Genomic DNA, 18,626 nt, shown 5'->3' with positions numbered 1-18,626 from the left:
GGGGCCAGACCCGGTGGTGCTGAGGGCTCAGGAAACCGTATGTGGTGCTGAGGACCAAACCGAATTTTGTTGGAGAAGATTTGTTCAATTCTTAAAATGCACTGGGGCAGGAATCCAGCGTGTCTGTGATTGGCATTTCTCATCAAAGACGTTAGTGGTGAGATTGTGCTAGGAATCTCCTACAATGAACCCCACTGGCCCTTGGTCTGAGATATATGGGGGGGGGGGCTCCTTCTCCTGAGTTCTCTACTGAGAGGCCACATGCCCAGGGAGCACTGTCTCACCCAGTGCCCTCCTGGTACCTCGTCTGCTCCCCACTCTACCTGCGTGATTGCCTTACATGGATGTGGTCACGTGTTTTCAGGGCGAAGGCCACGTGTGTCCAGGCACCTCGGTGCTCTCAGTTCCTGGACATTAGGCCTGCTTCAGGCAGCCGTGTGAGTGGTTCCATGGGGGTGTCTATCCAGTGTTAAGGGCAGCTAGTGTCACCGTAGAAGTGACATCTGCACCTGTACGTTCATTGCAGCACTGTTCACAATAGCCAGAACCTGGAAGCAACCCGAGTACCCAAGAATGACAACTGGTTAAAGAAACTTTGGCACATCTACACAATGGAATACTATGCGGCTGTTAGGAGAGATACAGTCATGAAATTTTTTTATAAGTAGATGGACATGGAGAATGAAATGAGTTAAGTGAAGGAGAAAGAGACAGAGGGGTCTTTACTAATGACCACCCTGAAAAGGATGCTGATGTCAGGGCAACACCCCCCCAAACCCGTGGTGCCCTCCCTAGGCTATCCAGGAGCCACAGGGGCAGCCATGAGGGCTTCAGTCCTTGGAAGGGCTATGGGGTCTGCAAGCAGAAGGAATGCTTCCCCACCCTGAAAATACGTGATCACATGCATGTAAGAGGATCACACAGGCAGAGTGGGGAGCAGGCGAGGTACCAGGAGGGCACTGAATGAGGCAGTGCTCCCTGGGCATGCAAAGTGAAATGAGTCAGAAGGAGAGGGACAGACATAGAATGACTGCTGTCATTTGTGGAATGTAAAATAACATGAGACTGACACCCAAGGACAGTAGAGACGAGGACCAGGAATATTGCCCCATAGTTGGAAGCCTGTCTCATGAGAGGGGGGAGAAGGCAGCTGGAATAGAGAAGGGATCACTAAGTCAGTGATGATTGGAGGGATCGTTTGGGATGGGAGATGAGTGCTGAAAGTAGATAAAGGACCAAACACGATAACCTTTCAGTATCTGTATTGCAAACCATGATGCCCCAAAGTAGAGAGAGAGTATGGGGGAAATTGTCTGCCATGGAGTCAGGGGGAGGGTTGGGATGGGGGGAAAATACTAGGGACATGGGTGGTGGAGAATGTGCACTGGTGGAGGGATGGGTGTCTGATCATTATATGATTGACACTCAAACATGAAAGCTTTGTAACTATAGCTCATGGTGATTCATTAAAAAAATATAGAACAGCTGGAATCGGGGGCCTGCAGGCACCCCTCGATGTCTTGCATCTTCCCCTCCAGGGACTCACACCGGCAGTATTCTGTTCCCAGTGCTCTTTGTCACATGACTTCTCTGACGTCGACCCCTGTCCAGGTGGCTCCCAGCAGAATCATCCCCCTGTTGTCCTAGGCCAGGCATCCGTGGTACTGGGTGCAAAGTTCCTGACTCTTTTTGTAGTTAAGTTCAGGTGAAGATGCACCTGCTGGGCCTACAGAGAGACCTGTGGGGGGGGCTGATTCCATCCCCAGCAGCACATGGTCCCCCTCACCTGGCCCGTGGTACCCCCCCCTCCAGCACAACTGGGAGTAGCTTTCCAGCACGCTGCCAGGCACATTTCAAGAGCACAAAGAGATGAGAACCTACCATCTAAACACTTCCTGAAGCCGATTCCCATTCATCTCGAGGCTGAGGCCTCGGTGTCATAGAGACCGTAATAGTGAAGGAACAGTCTTGAGCAAAGTACATCTTACTTGGATCAACAAACGTATGCATCCTCTCAGGAGGTCTTAAAGTTTAATTCCAAAAGAGGGTGAGTGGAAATTATTTTCAGAATCCCCCAGGATGAAGTGGATTGTGTGAGCATGGGCCCAGCGTGGTCTCTCTTCCCCAGCTGGGTAAAGCCCTGGATTCTAGAAGGCCCAGGTGCCCTGTAACACCTCTCTGATGCTCATCCGCTCGTCTGCCCTGCCCTTCTCTGTCTCTCACCTGTATCTAGCCCACCTCTTTCTATCGCCAATGCCTGTGAGCCAATGAAGCCTAGTTACGGGGGGTCAAAGTGTCAGGGAACAGCTTTTCCCCAGCGTGCCCAGACACGTTGCTCACCAGGTCCGGGCACACGTGGGGTGAGGGATGACGAGTGCGTGGAGAAACCACTCCTAGGACAGCTGATGGCTGCTCACTTTATTGCCAAATACACACATACTTTATAGAGGGTCTTAAGAGATTGGCCCAGTCACATGAAGTTTAGCATGACTGACCTATCGCCTTCCCAACTCTGCCTTACCCCCGCCCCAGTCCCAACTGGGGCTAGATGCTGTGGTTAGGAATGCAGTTAGGTGACAGTTCTTGGGGGATGGGACTCAACACCAGATACCTGGTGCTAGTCAAATGCGCCCAGACACTCCCTACTGGGTCTCTGTGCAGGGACAGATCTTATCTGCTCTGGGGCCTGTTGCTGTGCTCCACGTCAAAGGAGGGCAAGTGATGCCTTTGAAAAATGTCCTGGGACAGGATGTAGTGTCAGTGCTCTGCTCGCACAAGCCTTATACACCCCATGCCCTCAGCTCTGTCCTAGGCAATGCATGCGGCCCCCACCTCCACTGAGCACCTGGTGAACCCCAATATTGCTCAGTCTGAGCACTTTCAGGAGTGACAAGCACTGCCGGGGGTCCCAAGTCCGGTTATCCCCCTCCTAGTCTTCCCAAATAAAAACGCCTTGGTTCATTCAGTCCTATCCCTAAAGGTTTAGTTATGCAGATGGATTTTGTACACATTTCCATGGGGAATTACTCTGTAAGTTTTAGCAAGACCACGTTAATGAAAAGTATATCGCCTGGATATTTAATCGTTTTAAAATATTTTTCTTAATTGTCAGCACATTGGAGGTCTATAGTCCACAGAGATGGGGGGGGCTGTCTACAGATAGTCACTAATGGTCTAGTCCCAAAGTCATTCATTTCTGGTTCATAGTACTGACTGGAATGTCCAAAAGCCCAGCTGATGATGGTCATCAGGAAGTGTTTCACACATGGGCAGGAACCGGCCCCACACAAGGCACCCCCGGGTTTCTTCATTTTGTGCTTTGAGAGACTTTGAATTATGACTCTGTGAGAAATTCACCACTCTAAATCACCCAGCGGTGCATAATTTCTGTTAACTCTGTAGAACAGAGCCTGCATTGAGTGCCCGCTTCTTTGCATCATCACACTTGTTAAGTCCTTGGCACTATTATCAGTGCCCTAAGGGGCAAGAAGAAATGACAGCAGGAATGCAAGGCATAGCAGGCTTAACCATGTTCCTGGAAACTCCTGTGAGATAATAATATTCGGTGTGATGTTGGCGTTTGGATGCAGTGAACCACACAACAAACAAAGCAGAGCTTGGGAATCCATCCTTCGGCAGAACTGACCCAGTGAAAATGTACCTGATTGCCAGCAAAGGGGGGAATTTTAGGATCTTCTGCTCCTTTTTCTTTTCTTTCCAAAAATTGCCTTGGGAGCTTTGGTTGGCACTGAAGACTTGGGATTCTCAGCAGGCTCCTGTGAAAGCCTCAGGCATGCTCTGTGTTCTGTTCTTTTACATTTCGAGCCGCCTGTGGAAATTGACTGACTGAACTTTTTCATTCTACAATTGCTAAGTGTCTGCCTGGCTTTTACTCCCTGGAAATCCTTGAGATGATTCTAAGGAGGGGCCTCGGTCTTTGCACATTGGAGTTTGGGTTTCGAGGCATGCAGGGGCGGAGGAACCCCAGGTAGGGGAGGTGCCAACCCCTGCTGGGCAGGACATGGTACACTTCGGCTGATTCCAGCTGGAACAGAGCCAGATTCTGGGGCTGGTGAGAGGCTTTCACCAGCTAAATCCCTGTGGGTGTCAGCTGTATCTGTGTGTGTGTGTGTGTGTGTGTGTGCGTGCGCGTATACACACGCACGTGCACACATGCACATGCACCACAGTTAGGTAAAAATCTCACTTTGTGTACAGGAGCCCCTGGATTTTATCTCCAGCACTAAGGGCCCCCCTGAGCACTGCCAAGATTGTCCCTAGCACCTTTGGGTGTAGCCCAAACATAAAGAAAAAAATCAAAGAGAGATCAGAGTACCCCCTTCCTGATGTCCTGCACCCATCCTTCCCAGCATCAGGGTGCCCTGCAGACCCCCACCTGATGCTCCTCCCCGCTTTTCTCTGGGGGGTTTGCGTGGACAAATGTTGGCTTTCAGTAGATCTTGCCTTTTCCTTGTGTCAGCTCGCCTGCTCAGTCTCTGAAACTATTTCCCATGTGCAGAGGATCTCTGATCCACAGCACGGCATCCCTACGGGCCACTAAATGCCACAGGAAGGAGTCACAGGTTATCTGGTGCGAGGGAGGATGAACTAAACCAGTCACAACCCTCTGTACCTTCCGAGAAGGAAGATTGGTGTTTGCATTTACAAGGATAAGAGTCGAGGGAAAATAGAACGGGAACTTTTTCTCTTTAAAATCCGCTTCTTGGGGGCTGGCTGGCTGTGAGTATGAATAGTTTGGTTCATGCCTGGTCCCAGAAGCAGCAGCTGAGGGGAACAGACTGGCTGGCTTCTCGGGTTTGCCCTGACGGCAGATTGATGTGCTCTTGGGACGTTAGCGTTTCTGGTGTCAGAATAGGTGTCGAGGACTCCGGGCCAAGGAGGAATTCTTCCATTTGGTTGTCTGCCCTGCTGCTTTCATGGGGATGCCAGGTGGGGGTTGTAGGCTGAGAAAAATTCTATTTCCGTCGCCCCGTCCACGTAGGTTTATCTGAGCATCGTGCGCGGGGGCTACAGGAAGATGCAGTTAGAGCGGGAGCAGCTGGGGACGGCCGATAAGCTGAGTCCCTGACATGTCCCAGCCACGGGCCGTCCCTCAGCTGCTCCCCTGCCCACTTCGACACTTCTGTGCTGAAGGAAATAGCAGCACCTTGAGTATGTCTTGGCGGAAGAGACCGTGTTTGACTGTCGCCTTGTGTCTGTTGCAGCTGGGTCCCGGGCGTCCTACAGCAGCCAGCACGGGCACCTGGGCCCCGAGCTGCGAGCTCTGCAGTCCCCGGAGCACCACATAGACCCCATCTATGAAGACCGCATCTACCAGAAGCCCCCTATGAGGAGTCTGAGCCAGAGCCAGGGGGACCCTCTGCCGCCAGCTCACACCGGCACCTACCGCACGAGCACAGGTGGGTCTGGGGAACCCCCCGCAGCCATCTGCCTCCCCCCCACAAGGAATTGAACTCACACCTGCTTGCACGGGTCATCCTCCCCAATTCCAAACTCACAAAGCTGTGGGTGTGCACGCGTGTGTGTCTGAGCTTGGGTGTGTGTGCACATGTGTCCTTGGCCCTCTCCCACATCAGGACCCATTTCTCATCGGCACATCCATGACGGGAACAGAACCGATGTGTCCCCCAGATGATCTCCTTTGTGTATCGTACGCGAAAGGAGCACCAGGTTTAGTGCACTTAATGGGGAAGCAGGGCAGTGGAAGGCGGGCTTCTGAGTTCCCCTCCGCCACTCAGTATTAGCTCATTTAATAGATGCAGATACACCGAGCAAGCAGTCATTACCTTGGGCATAAAAGGCATCTGTCTAATGTAGGTAAGTGTTTTCTGATGATAGAGTCTATTTGGCAAGCTTGGAGAGGAAAAGCCTCTTTACTCAAAACGCAACCTGTTTGATAAGGCGAACTGGGAATTTATTTCATACACATTATTAGGTTGAATCCTAGGAAATTGCTGTTTGAGAGTTGGATATTAGCCCTTGGCCTATGGTTCAGTCGACCCCCTCCAGCATTAAATGTATATGATTTTTTTTTAATTGAATAGAAGCACAGGCCACATGCAGCAGGCCCAGTGCCTCCCCAATGGGCCATTTGCAGAATAACTGGGCAAAGGCCAGGATCATGAGTGAGAGAGCTTCCTTGGGAGACAGTGTAATTAAGAACGTGTTGAGAACAGCACTTCTCCCCAGCATCCCACTGCGAGGACATGAGGAAATCCAAGGATGCTGGTCCGGTGAGGGTGGGTTCCCCTCTTGCCGGGAACCCTTCACCCTTCAGGGGCAGGGGCAAGGAAAATCCCACAGGGTCCGTGGGGCACCCAGAGCTCTGCACTGGAGGCTGTTAGAACTTCCAGTGACTGCCAAGTCCAACACGGCGAGTTCTCGCGACTGCAGTTAGCGTGCCCCTGGATTGCACGTTGTAAAATCTGAGCCAGCGGAAGTTGCTTTTAGAGTTGATTGTTGACATATACATTTCAGTATTTCTCGGCCTCCTGAGGAAGCAGACGCCAAATCTTTACTTTTGACCTGGTGGCCTCCAACCCGTGTTAATAAAACCCGTCTTGGTGCGGCCCTGACCCTCCTTCCCTTGGCTGCAGCCTCCAGACTCTGGTCTGCGTGCAGCTCTTAGGCCTTGCAGTTCCTGGCGCGTGCATGAGAGGACTTCTCTGTCCCTGCACTCCTTAGGAGAGGCCATGGAGCAACCTTGGTGACTCCCCCTGGATACTTTTTGTTTGGGGTTCACACCTGGCTGTGCTCAGAGCTTGGGGGACCATCTGTGTTGCCAGGGATTGAACCCAGGTTAGACGTGTGCCAGGCATGCAAGCCCTATCTCCCGTGGGCCCCCCTGCCTGCCCCCCAGTTGCGTTCTCTTCCCTTAGACTTCAAGCCCTCCATCCCCCAGCCAGCCGCCTGCCTCTGGGAACTGCCTCCTCTCCTGTCTGCCAAAATGCCAGTGATGCGACTCTCTACATACCTTTGACTTTAAATTATATAACTCTGCACAATTCTGCCATATCACTACTTTATACCTAATAAAAGTCAAGGTTAAAGCTGATACAAAGGGGCTGGAGAGATAGTACAGAGGTGTTTTTTTTTTCTCAGGGAGCAGGGATAGGGGAAGGTGGGGTCACACCCGGTGATGCTCAGGGGTTACTCCTGGCTCTGTACTCAAGAGCCACTCGTGCTGTGCTCAGGGGACAATGGGATGCTGGGGGTCGAACCTGGGTTTGCCACTTGCAAGGCGGGCCCCTTCCCAGCGTAGTGTCTCTTCAGCCCTGGTTAGTACGGAGGTGAGGAACGCACTTTTCTTGCCATGTGACTGGCCCCGATCCAAGTCCCAGCAGCACACCCGGTTCCCTCAGCCCACCAGGTGTGACTCCCAAGCACCTCCAGGTGTGAGCCAGATACCACCGCCCCTGAAAAAAAATCATACAAAGACATGTTCTGAGATTTCTTCTCTTGCTGAGTTGTTATTTCCACGTACCCTGAATGGAACCCACCAACCTCTGGCGACCAAACACCTTTCAGAGGCTCCAGGGACCAGAGTGGGGGCGCCAAGGAAGAGGTTTGCAACCTTCCTTGACCCACCTACCCTTTGCAGGAAAAATTAAAAATCACTCAGTGCCCCATCTGGAAATGAATCTTTAAACCTGCACACAGAAAGCACCAGTGTTCCTCTTCCCTACACCCCTGCCCAACACTCACGATTGTATGTGAGTTCAGGCCACCTGCCTCCTCCCGGCACCCCTGGAGGGGATAGCGTCCACTTTAGGAACTGCTGTCCTGACTCTTGGGGGCACGAGGGCCACTTCTTTGGGGCTGCTGGACTGGAGATTCACAGGGGCCACCAGCTCGGGCTCAGATTGGCAGCTGGAGACTCGGCCTGGAAGGCCCTTGGAGGTGCTCTTCAGTCAGATCCCTGTGGCATCCCGGGGATGGGGTGGCCGGGAGGCAGGGACGTAACGTGTTCCTGTCCCAACATTTGGGAATCGCAGGGTAGTGTTCTACACAGGGAGAAACACAGCCCTACTTCCTGCGAGGGAGGGAAGGAGTGAAGAGAAGAACAGGGGATCTGAGGGAGAGAGAGGAAAGGGAGGAGGGGGAGGGGTGGGAGAGGAGGGGAGGGAGAGGAAAGAAAGGAGCAGGGTGAGCAGGAGAGAGGCGCATGAGGGTGGAGAGAAGAGGGGAGGCACCCAGTGGCCTGAGCATCCTGGGTGAGTGGGACTGGCGGCCCTTTTCTGACGGGCCAGTCAGCTTCTGATCCTCAGTTATCCTTGGTGGTTGCAGGAGGAAAACCTGCCCAACTGTGTCTGAAGCCAACAAATCCCTCAGCATAAGAGAGGGAGAGGGAGAGGGAGAGAGTTGGGAAAACATTTGCGCAAATGCAGAAGATATTTAAAAACTAATAGCAGACCAGCTAGCATTTCCTAAGCATGGATGGGGAGCGGTCTCTCTCCAGCAAAGCATGCTGTTCTCAGCCCCGATCATCTGAGGGGCCGGGCGGGTCAGACAGAGATGAGGGCACTGGCTTTGCACGCAGCCAACCGAAGTGTGAAGCCCGGGACCCTTTTGGTCCCCAGGTCCTCGAGCACAGAACCAGAAGTAATCCCTGAGCACTGCTGCGTGTGGCTCCCACCCCTCAAACAATAAATAAAAGTCTTTGAGTCCAAAAAACGTGGAATATTAGCAGTTTAGGGTTTATCAAATATCACTTCTTCAGGGGCCAGAGCGACAGTACAGTGGGATGGGACATTTGCCTTGCACCTAGCCGACCCGGGTTTGACACCCAGTAACCTATATGGTGGCATAAGCCCACCAAGAGTGATCCCTGAGCTCAGAGCCAGACATAAACCCTGAGCACCACCAGGTGACCCCCCACCAATCAATCAATACCATTCCTTCAAACCATGTAGATAAGAGCCCAGTTGGCCGTGTCCTAGGAGACACGGGCTGGGAAATAAAGTCTCTTCGTGCAGTGGAGCTGGCACTGGGTGCAGCAGAGCAGCAGAGAGTGAGATCCTCTTAGATCCTCTCAGGTCCACTGGAATTGAGTCAGGATTACCAGCTGGTGTCCCACGGTGGGCGTCACATTACACATCAGCAGATTCAGCCGGTGTCCCACGGTGGGTGTCACATTACACATCAGCAGATTCCATCCTCAACACCTAGCAACTCCTGTGTGTGGGGAGCAAGATGGAGTTTTGAGGATGTATTTTATTTTATGAAAGCGCCGTGGTTCCCAGTTAGTCACAGCTGAGTTCTGGACAGACAGTGTCAGCACCATCCCGCGTCAGCATCTACCACTGTGCCCAGCAAGTGCCCCCTCTGTCCAACCCCAGCTGGACGGCTTGACATGTTTTTATTAAACAACATTTATTTAGAAAGACGTGAGGGGAGAGAAAAAGGAGGAACTGCCTGTTGCTTCTTCAGAGTGGTAAAGAGCAAGCCAGCCTAGGTCGTGTTCAAGGGGGAACATGGGCTTGAATGAGCCAAAGTTCAAACAAAAAGTGTGTGTTGGTGGCGGGGCGGGAGCTGTTGAGTGTATTGATTTAGCTGTTTATTTCTCAGAAATGTTGCCGAGGTCCAGGAAGGTAGACGAGTCCGATGATGGAGTAGTTCAGTCACACTGGTTTTTGTTTTCGTGTCTTGTCTTTTGGTCTCTTGGTAGACCCTGCAGGGGTGGGCATGGAACTGGAGTCAGCCGCATGTGAGGCCCTGCACTGTCCCCCAGCTGGGCAGCACTGTTAGTCCCTGCCCTCCCCGAGCGCTCAAGCCCCAGGCTCACTAAGGGCGTGACCTTAGCTCCCTTAGCGAGCCTCAGCGACCTTCCAGGTTCTTGGCGGGGCCCCTTAAAGCGAGTAGAAGTTTGGGGGCCGGAGCAGTAGTACAGCGGGTAGAGTGTTTGCCTTGCCCATAGCCGGCCCTTGTTCGATCCCCAGCATCCCATAGGGCCCCCCGAGCACTGCCAGGACTGATTCCTGAGTGCAGAGTCAGGAGTAACCCCTGAGTATCGCTGGGTGTGCCCCCCAAAAAAAAGCAAATTGAAGTTCAGCCCCCAAGGAGCACAATCAGCCTTCCCCCATTCACCATGGATCTCCGTGATCTTGGTGTCAGGTCTGGGGGGATTCTTGGAAAAGCCCCTTTGCTCTCTGGCAGACAGGCCTTGTTCCCACGCCAGCTCCAAAGCAGGGACCCCCACCTGAGTGCTGCGCACCCTGCAGCTCTGTCCTCGTGACCCCTGGGGGCCTTTCCATCCCGCCGTCCTCTCCCTTGCTCTGTCCTGTGGCCAGCGGCCTCGGGCCTCGTGGAACCCAGAACATAGACACGGCTCCACTACGGCCATGTCAGCATCCCAGCCCGCCTCTCGCGTCCGTATCTGCGGGAACATTCCAGCTTTCCTGAGTCCCGGCTGTCTGCTGTTACAGGAGAACTTTTGCTGCCTCCACAAAAGCCAAAAGAGATCGTACAGGCTTGAGCATGTTCAAACAGTGAATTTTGCAGGTGGTGCACCTAGTTTTCTAACGAGCGGACAGGAGTGAAACACGCAGGCCCGAGGTTCAGGGTTTAATTCCCAGCTCTGCCCACTCCGAATTACTGAGGCTGATGGCAGTAATAACAGTACCTGCTACGTTGGCTCTTATGGTGATTAAATGAGCTAATATGTCACAAGATTTGCCATGGGTCGACATGAATATGGAGTGTTAAATGAATAGAGTATGTATTGTTAATCTTGCCTCACGTCTGGGTAAAGTAGGTCCCCTCATTAAAGGCTGAAAATATGCTTGGAATGTTGAAATGCACGACTCTGTTATCCATCACAGGTCCCAATACCCACACCTTAAGTTAGAGGAAATTAAAATGTACACATGAAAAATACTTATAAACATGTGTGCCGCAAAAGCTACTTAGGAATAATTAGTCCTTTTGATTTCCACTTGATCCATTCACTTATTTTAAAGTTCTTAGACCACAGCCTACAAATCTCCTTAAGGTCGCTGTACTGGGTAAAGTCTAATGGTCATTCAGCCATCGCTGAATAATTTTTAATATCCCAATATCAAAATATCAATGTATTAATTAAATCTATTTATAAATAAATAAGAATAGGACAGCAGGTAGGGCATTTGCCTTGCATGCAGCTGACCCAGGTTCAAATGCTCCACCCCTCTCAGAAAGCTCGGCAAGCTATGGAGAGTATCCTGCCCGCACGGCAGAGCCTGGCAAGCTACCAAGCTACCTATGGCATATTCAATATGCCAAAAATAGTAACAAGTCTCACAACGGAGACGTTACTGGTGCCCGCTCGAGCAAATCGATGAACAACTGGACGACAGTGCTACAGTGCTACGATAAATAAATAATATACTAATAATTTAATTAATAATTTTAACATGCCAGCTGAACATAGTTGATTTCTTTCTCTGTCGATTTGTATCGTAAAGGCATCATGAAGTTTGTGGTTCTGGGATTCCCTGGAAAGTACAGGAAGGGGTGAGCTTTGAAAAGTGTTTATGAGGGCTGGAGCACCCAGGTTAGGTCCCTGGTGCCACCGGATTCACGACAAGCAGGAGTGACCCCCAGCAGTGAGCAGAGTGGGAGAGCACCTCGGCAATCACTGGGTGTGGCCCCAGAACCAAAACCAGACAAAAGTTTATGGGTATGACATTATGGTATTTTCTCTTCCACATGCATGTACGCCAGGGGCCAGAGAGAGGCTCAGTGGACAGAATAGAGCACATGCTTTGCATGTGGGCATGCCACACTTGAGACCTACTACCATCTGGTCCCTCGAGCACTGACACGAGTGACCTTGAGCAGAGGGCCAGTCGTAGTTCCCGAGCAGAGCAGAATGTGGCCAACAAACCAAACACATAGGATATCACATTCGTCTTGAGAACAATCACTGGGGGTACAGTAGACCTCCATATTGTTTCCAATGCCTTATTCTCCAATAAAGATACAGAAACAACATCACCACTAGGACCAATGATTCCAGCACTACTGAAACTGAAACCCAACCAGGAACAACTTCTTAACTGTATCTCGCGCTGATTCAATAATAAGTGAATGAATGAATAAATAAATAAAAACCCATGTATAAATCTCTCTCCCCACAAAGATAGTGATTTTAAAGTTTATTTACCCTTGACTACTTCTCCATTGAATTTAGCATAGATGAGTCTCTGCAGAGAGCCAAAAATGGGAAGACCTGTACAATTCATTGCTAGATGACAGTTCTGTTGGGAATATGGTGGATTTGGTGTCGATGGCTCTGTATTCTAAAATACCACTGTATCACTGTATTATTGTCATCCCGTTGCTCATTGATTTGCTTGAGCGGGCACCAGTAACGTCTCCATTGTGAGACTTGTTGTTACTGTTTTATTGACATATTTAATACACCACGAGGCGCTTGGCAGGCTCTGCCTTGAGGATGAGATACTCTTGGAAGCTTGCTGGGCTCTCCGAGAGGGATGGAGGAATCAAACCCGGGTCAGCCGGGGGCAAGGCAAACGCCCTACCCGCTGTGCTATCACTCCAGCCCTACTATTCTGAAATAAAGAGCAGAGGAAATGCTCTTTAGTTAACCTTACTGTGTGCTTGGACTGGAGAAATAGTACAGGGGTTAAGGTCTTTACCTTGAACATGGTCCACACAGTCTGACCCCTTGTCCTATATGTGGTCCCTGAACCCCACTAGGAGTAATTCCTAAGTGGAGAGCAAGGAGTAAGCTTACTGATGTGGCCCAAAATCACGCCCCCCACACACAAAAACTTATTTTGGCTCATTTTGTAATTCTGTGACACATATATTTGCATTTTCTTTTTATAGTTCATATGTGCAATTATCTTTTAAAATTGATGTAAATAATACAAAAGTAAATGTTTTCTTTCATTGAACCCTACTTTATACTTTTCAACTTTTTCTGAGTCCTCAAATTCTTATATTTTATCCCATTCTTCATTTTTTATTGTAAGTATATAATGCAAGTCAGTAACCCTCTGTCATCATGCGTGCAAAATGTTTGATTTTTTTTTTTAACAAAAGGATGCCTTGTCCTTTTTTACCAAAAAATATAGTATACAAAACATCTTTCTTCCCTCTTTATACACTAGACCTCTTTCTGTATAGCTCTACAGAAAATAGAATTTTAGGAACCGCTTAGATGTCAGATGAAGCATTGAGTCAACTGCTGAAGAGGAGCCTTTTCAAATCTCCCCAAAGAGACCAGCAATATGGTTCATTGAGTTCTGAGAGCTTTTAGAGGGGAGAAGGGGCTGTTTGCAGAGCAGGGGCGTGGAGAGAGGAGTGTTTACAGAGCTGGTGAAGCACCTCTTTTCTTGAAATGTTTGCCAGAAGAAGATTCAATTGAATCATCGAATAATCCTACAGGGCCAGCAGTTTGGTTCACTGATTCTGAGCCTCAAGGGAGACATGTATGGAGGGAAGGTACCCAGTGGTACGGGCAGGGCCTCCCCTCCAGGGGTGAGGACCCGTGGGTTAGGGAGAATTGATCCATCGTGCTTTACGGGTATTTCATTGCATCGTATTTAAAAATAAACAAGTTAGAACCGTGCCATGGTACTGATGATCAGTTGGCATGAGTTCGACGTGCCCATGCTTTCTTCGTGTGTTCCTATGGGCTGCTCCTCAGGATAGTGCATTTTTCTCCCAGCTAAATTGCCATTTTACACCGTTTTCACTGTCTCGACCAATCTGAGTGTGTTTTACTTTGAATTCTGACTGTCACTGTCATCCCGTTGCTCATCGATTTGTTCGAGCGGGCAGCAGTAATGTCTCTCATTGTGAGACTTATTGGTACTGTTTTTGGCATATCCAATACGCACAGGAGGCTTGCCAGGCTCTTCCACGCAGGCTCCATACTCTCGGTAGCTTGCCCGGCTCTCCAAGAGGGGCGGAGGAATCGAACTTGGGTCGGCAGCATGAAAGGCGAAAGCCCAACCGCTGTGCTATCGCTCCAGCCCCTATATTTGGAAATTTTTACCTGTAGTCTTATTTAATGTGATGTAATCGAAGTTTAAACTATAGTGTTTGGGTTTATTTTTTGGTTTTTAAAGATTTTTTTTTTTTTGGTGGGGGCCATACCTGACTCCAGGGCTTACGTCTGGCTCTATACTGCAGAATCACTGCATAAGGTGCTCAGGAGACCATATGGGATGCTGGGGGTTGAACAATCGTGTGTGCCCTACCTGCTATACTGTCCTCCAGCCCCAAGACCATGAGCTTGCGAGACTTTCTGAGGGCCATCTGTCCAAACCAGATATCTCATTATGACTTTGAAATCTGATGCTCATCATCCTAAAAGTTGGTTCCCATTTTATATTTTATAGATGATCTTCCTTTTCCCCAAGTTAGTAAACTGCTGATTAAACAAAGGTTTAAATACTTTAAAATAAAATAAAAGTAATAGTAGCTATTGCTACTCTTTTTTTGTTTTGCAATGAGTAATGTCAAGTTTTCGACCTAAGAAACTTTTTGGAATCTATTTTTTCATGTCATATTTAATTTAGTGATAAATGACCTAAATTGATTCACACACTGATTTACAATGTTTTTCAACATAATATGCGGGTATTATAATCGCATTAATTCCTATTAGGAAGCCTACTCTTCACTTCACTCGCATCGCCCTTGGTTTTAGGCCATTCATCATTTTTCACAATTTTCTCACCCAGCTAAAGAATTCAGTCACTGGAGAGTGACCTCTAACCCTGCCCCGGGTCATAAGCACGCACTTGGGAGAGGGTACAAGGAAGCGAACTCCTGTCCTCCTAGCACATTAGCAAATTCAGGAAAGTTCTGTGGTCTCTCTATGCCTCAGTTTCCCAGGAGCAGATTAAGGGGGACACATATATGCTCAGAGTTGCTGAGGGGTCCAGGCTGAGAAAGTACTTCAGGAGCTCTGTGTGGAAGGCCTGCGGCCAGGGCTGGTCTTCGCTCCTGGTGTGGTAGAAACCACCTCGGGCTCCCAGCATGAATGACAACATCATTTTTATGTTTTAATTGAATCGCTGTGAAATACGGTTATAAAGTTATTCCTGATGGAGTCTCAGTCACTGTCAGTCATGCAGTGTCCCAACAGATGACGCATCCTAAACCGTGATAGTGGGAATGGCGCACTTGCTGCTTTGTGCACACTTTTCTGCATGTTTCATTTTATTTTAATCTTTAACTGGTCTGAGGATTGGGCCTCATGCAGCTGTGATGGCTTATTCCTAGCCCTGCACTCAAGAATCACTCCTGGGGCTGGAGCAATAACACAGCGGGTAGGGAGTTTGCCTTGCACGCGGCCGACCCGGGTTTGATTCCCAGCATCCCATAGAGTCCCCTGAGCGCCACCAGGAGTAATTCCTGAGTGCAGAGCCAGGAGGAACCCCTGTGCATCGCTGGGTGTGACGGAAAACTAAAAAAGAAGAATCACTCCTGGCAGTCTCGGGGAGACATATGGGGTGCTGAGGAGCAAACCTGGTTCAACCAGGTGCAAGGCAAGCGCCTGCCTCCTCTTTAGCCCACCCCTGACCCGGATGTTTTTCACCACATCCTGGTGTTTGTCATCCGAGCATCCCCGAGTCCAGTAGGACCACTGTGGTCTCACTTGACAAGCAGTAATCTGGAATTCCGAGAGATCCAATAACTTACCCTGTACCAGGAAGTTCCCCTGAGACCTGAAGATGTCCCCCTTTCCCTAACTTTGGGACCCCAGTCCCCAGGAGGCATTTCCCTCAGACGGACTCCCATGAGACATAGCTCCACACACACGTCCTCCTCCCCAGAGCTGGCTGCAGCTTGCTTTCTGTTCCCTGCACAAGGCCGCGTTTCCCAGAGACTTCTCCTTTCATCCCGTCTCTCCCCCGTCACTTTAACTGCTCTCCTTAGTATCTCTTTAATGTATGGTTTTGAGGGGCTGTTGTTTGGGGGTTTTGGTGACATAAGTCAGCCTGATGTTTTCTACCCTCTCCCACCACCACCACCACCACCACCCGCCTTGGTGCCTGGCGCTTCCTGCTGCGCTCAGGGCTTACTCCTGGCTTTGTGCTCAGAGATGATATCTGCCAGCGCTGGTGGACCCCCTGTGGTGCCAGAGCTTGAACTACTGATTCTGAAACTGCAGCCGCCCCACCCATGCTACACCCGACATGCACGGTCTCCCGCTTTTCTCGTTTTATTTTTTAAATGTTGTGGAGGTACTCCCGGATCAGTGCTCAGAGATCACGCCTGACAGAAGTCAGGGGGCCCGGTGCTCTGCTGGGGAGGGAACCGGAGCGAGCTGCCTGCAGACCCGCAGCGCCTTACGCCCTGCAGCCTCCCTCCAGCCCCCTTCCTGTTTGCTCTGACTCGGAGACGCTGGCTGGATTGCCCAGTTGCTGTGGCACCTCGAGTCAAGTTAACGAAACCTCCCCCGAACAACTATTTTGGTTGTTCCCAACTTAAAACCAAGAAGGAAAAGGCGCTCACAACCCCTTCTGAGCCCCCCACCCCATCTCCCTGTCTCCCGAGCTAGCCTGCGGCACACCCTCCTCCCAGGAGCGAGCCTCGTAGGGATGGTGGGGAGTGGTGACCGGCCCTGAGCGGGGACAGTCCTCTCTGTGGTCATGTGCTCATCGTCAGCTCGCTGGGTCACAGCGAGCCCGTTGGGTTCCCATAGGACAGATTTTAATTGTTGTTCTTCCGACCCCCCTCCCCTCTTGTTGGTGTGTGTCATTTTCCCCACCCCGCCTAGACCTGGTGAACCACTTCTGCGAGCGGGTCCTCACCTTTCTGCTTTGTCCCTCCTTTCCTGCCGTAGCCCCATCTTCCCCTGGTGTCGACTCCGTCCCCTTGCAGCGCACCGGCAGCCAGCATGGCCCACAGAACGCCCCCACGGCCACCTTCCAGAGAGCCAGCTACGCCGCCGGCCCGGCCTCCAACTACGCCGACCCCTACCGACAGCTGCAGTATTGTCCTTCTGTTGAGTCTCCCTATAGCAAATCCGGCCCGGCCCTGCCCCCCGAAGGCACGCTGGCCAGATCCCCGTCCATCGACAGCATCCAGAAAGATCCCAGGTGGGTACTCAGCTTTCTCTTCCCCTACTGCAACTTCCCGGGCGTCCGCACCTGGCCCAGGTGTCCTGGGTCAGAGACCACCATGGGGAGAGGTGCGGGCTGCTCCGAGAGGGCTGCCCTGGGTGGGTGGGTGTGTGGGTGGGTGGGTTGGCTTTGGTCAGGGTTTGTGTCTCCCAGAGAATGTGGGTATGGCTCGCAGAGTTCTCTATCTTCCATGGCCCACCAGCCAATAAGGAAGTGATTTTTCACTCAGAAGGGATGTAGGTCTGGAGGCGGCCGTCTTGGTGAGTCCCCATCCAGCTCCCTTGAATGTGCCCTGAGGATTCCACGGTGACATTGTTCGACTTCACATATGGCAGTCAAGGCAGTGTCCTTGTCTCTATGGCAGCGTGCTTTTCACCACCCATGTTGCCATGCCAGTAGGCAAACTGAGCACCTCCCTAAGATTAGGCTAAAATTAATTTTAAAAAAATTGAATATCCATACCACCTCCACTTGTCTGTGTTTGAGAAGGAGCCCCAGGTGGAAGATGTTTGGGCACCGATAAAGAAGCTGGACCACACATCATCCATTCAAGTAAGAGCTATGATGAGGAGGCATGCGTTCCCGTCCTGTCCTCAGCAGTGGCAAGGGACGGAGGGATGCTCAGCTGCTGAATTGGGAAGCAGATTCCTGTAGAGTTCCATGGATGTTTTATTCATAGCCGTTTGATGGATGATGATTGAGCCCCATAAATACACATCTGCATCTGGGAAAACCAGCGCTCTGTCAGATGGGCTGTCTTTCTAGCAGGGCTTAAGTCGACTCTGGTAGCGCACTTAAAATGCCTCTCCAGGAGTTCTCTGCGATACAACAGGCAAGTGCATCCATACTGAGAAGTTTCATAGATTCCTCTAGAGAAAGAAGCCACTTTTGTAGATGTCAAAGGCAGGAGGGGCCCGCTTTATGGTGTTCTTTGAGATTGCTACTTGAGCGTAACTCAAATCCACTTGAGGGGTCCATATTAAAAACTGTTATTGGTAGACCCTTCACTGTCAATGTGAACTGTAGTAAGTACTTCAAGTCAATGCTAGAAAGAAGTAAATTTACTATATTCACACTCAGGTCCATCCCGCTAACCCGAGGTTCCCATCTCAACTCTCCGATCCGTGGTTCTGGAATCTGCCTTCGCTCCTTAAGTCTTCTTAGCAAGTGCAGGTTGGAGGTTTTTCAGATAGAGCTCAGCAGTCTCTGTAAAATCCTTCCTGACGTGGTACTGAAGAAAACAGACGGAGATAGAATAATCCTAGTCACACAGGAAAGGCGAAGTAGAAAAATGTATAATGAAATTGGCATTACTTGATTTCACGTTGTGCTTATAAATCAAGGATGTGCTTTATCTCCAAAGGAAATGTGGGTTTTGTTTTTTTTTTAACTTTATGCACCATGATTTAGAATACTGTTAATGACAGGGTTTCGTGCAGTGTTCTAGCAACATGCCCTCCACAGTGCCCCCTGGAGGTGCATTTCCGCCCCATCCTCACTGTGGTAAGCTCAGTTCTG

At 50.4% G+C, this 18,626-nt stretch overlaps 1 protein-coding gene across 8 annotated transcripts in view; it reads left to right on the top strand.

Annotated features, from left to right (window-relative positions):
- CTNND2 (catenin delta 2) overlaps positions 1 to 18,626 on the top strand; it is a 902,659-nt gene that overhangs the window by 562,544 nt on the left and 321,489 nt on the right. For all 8 annotated transcript variants that reach the window (XM_055141787.1, XM_055141773.1, XM_055141779.1 and 5 more), the window contains 2 exons: positions 5,226 to 5,420; positions 16,829 to 17,084. In XM_055141787.1, coding sequence (XP_054997762.1) covers positions 5,226 to 5,420; positions 16,829 to 17,084 — 451 coding nt within the window. The remainder of the gene's footprint in view (positions 1 to 5,225; positions 5,421 to 16,828; positions 17,085 to 18,626) is intronic.

The sequence above is a fragment of the Sorex araneus genome, chromosome 1, assembly GCF_027595985.1.
Source record: "Sorex araneus isolate mSorAra2 chromosome 1, mSorAra2.pri, whole genome shotgun sequence".
Lineage (NCBI taxonomy): Eukaryota > Metazoa > Chordata > Mammalia > Eulipotyphla > Soricidae > Sorex > Sorex araneus.
The sequence above is the reverse complement of the archived record's forward strand: the minus strand, read 5'-3'. Positions and strand labels throughout refer to the sequence as shown.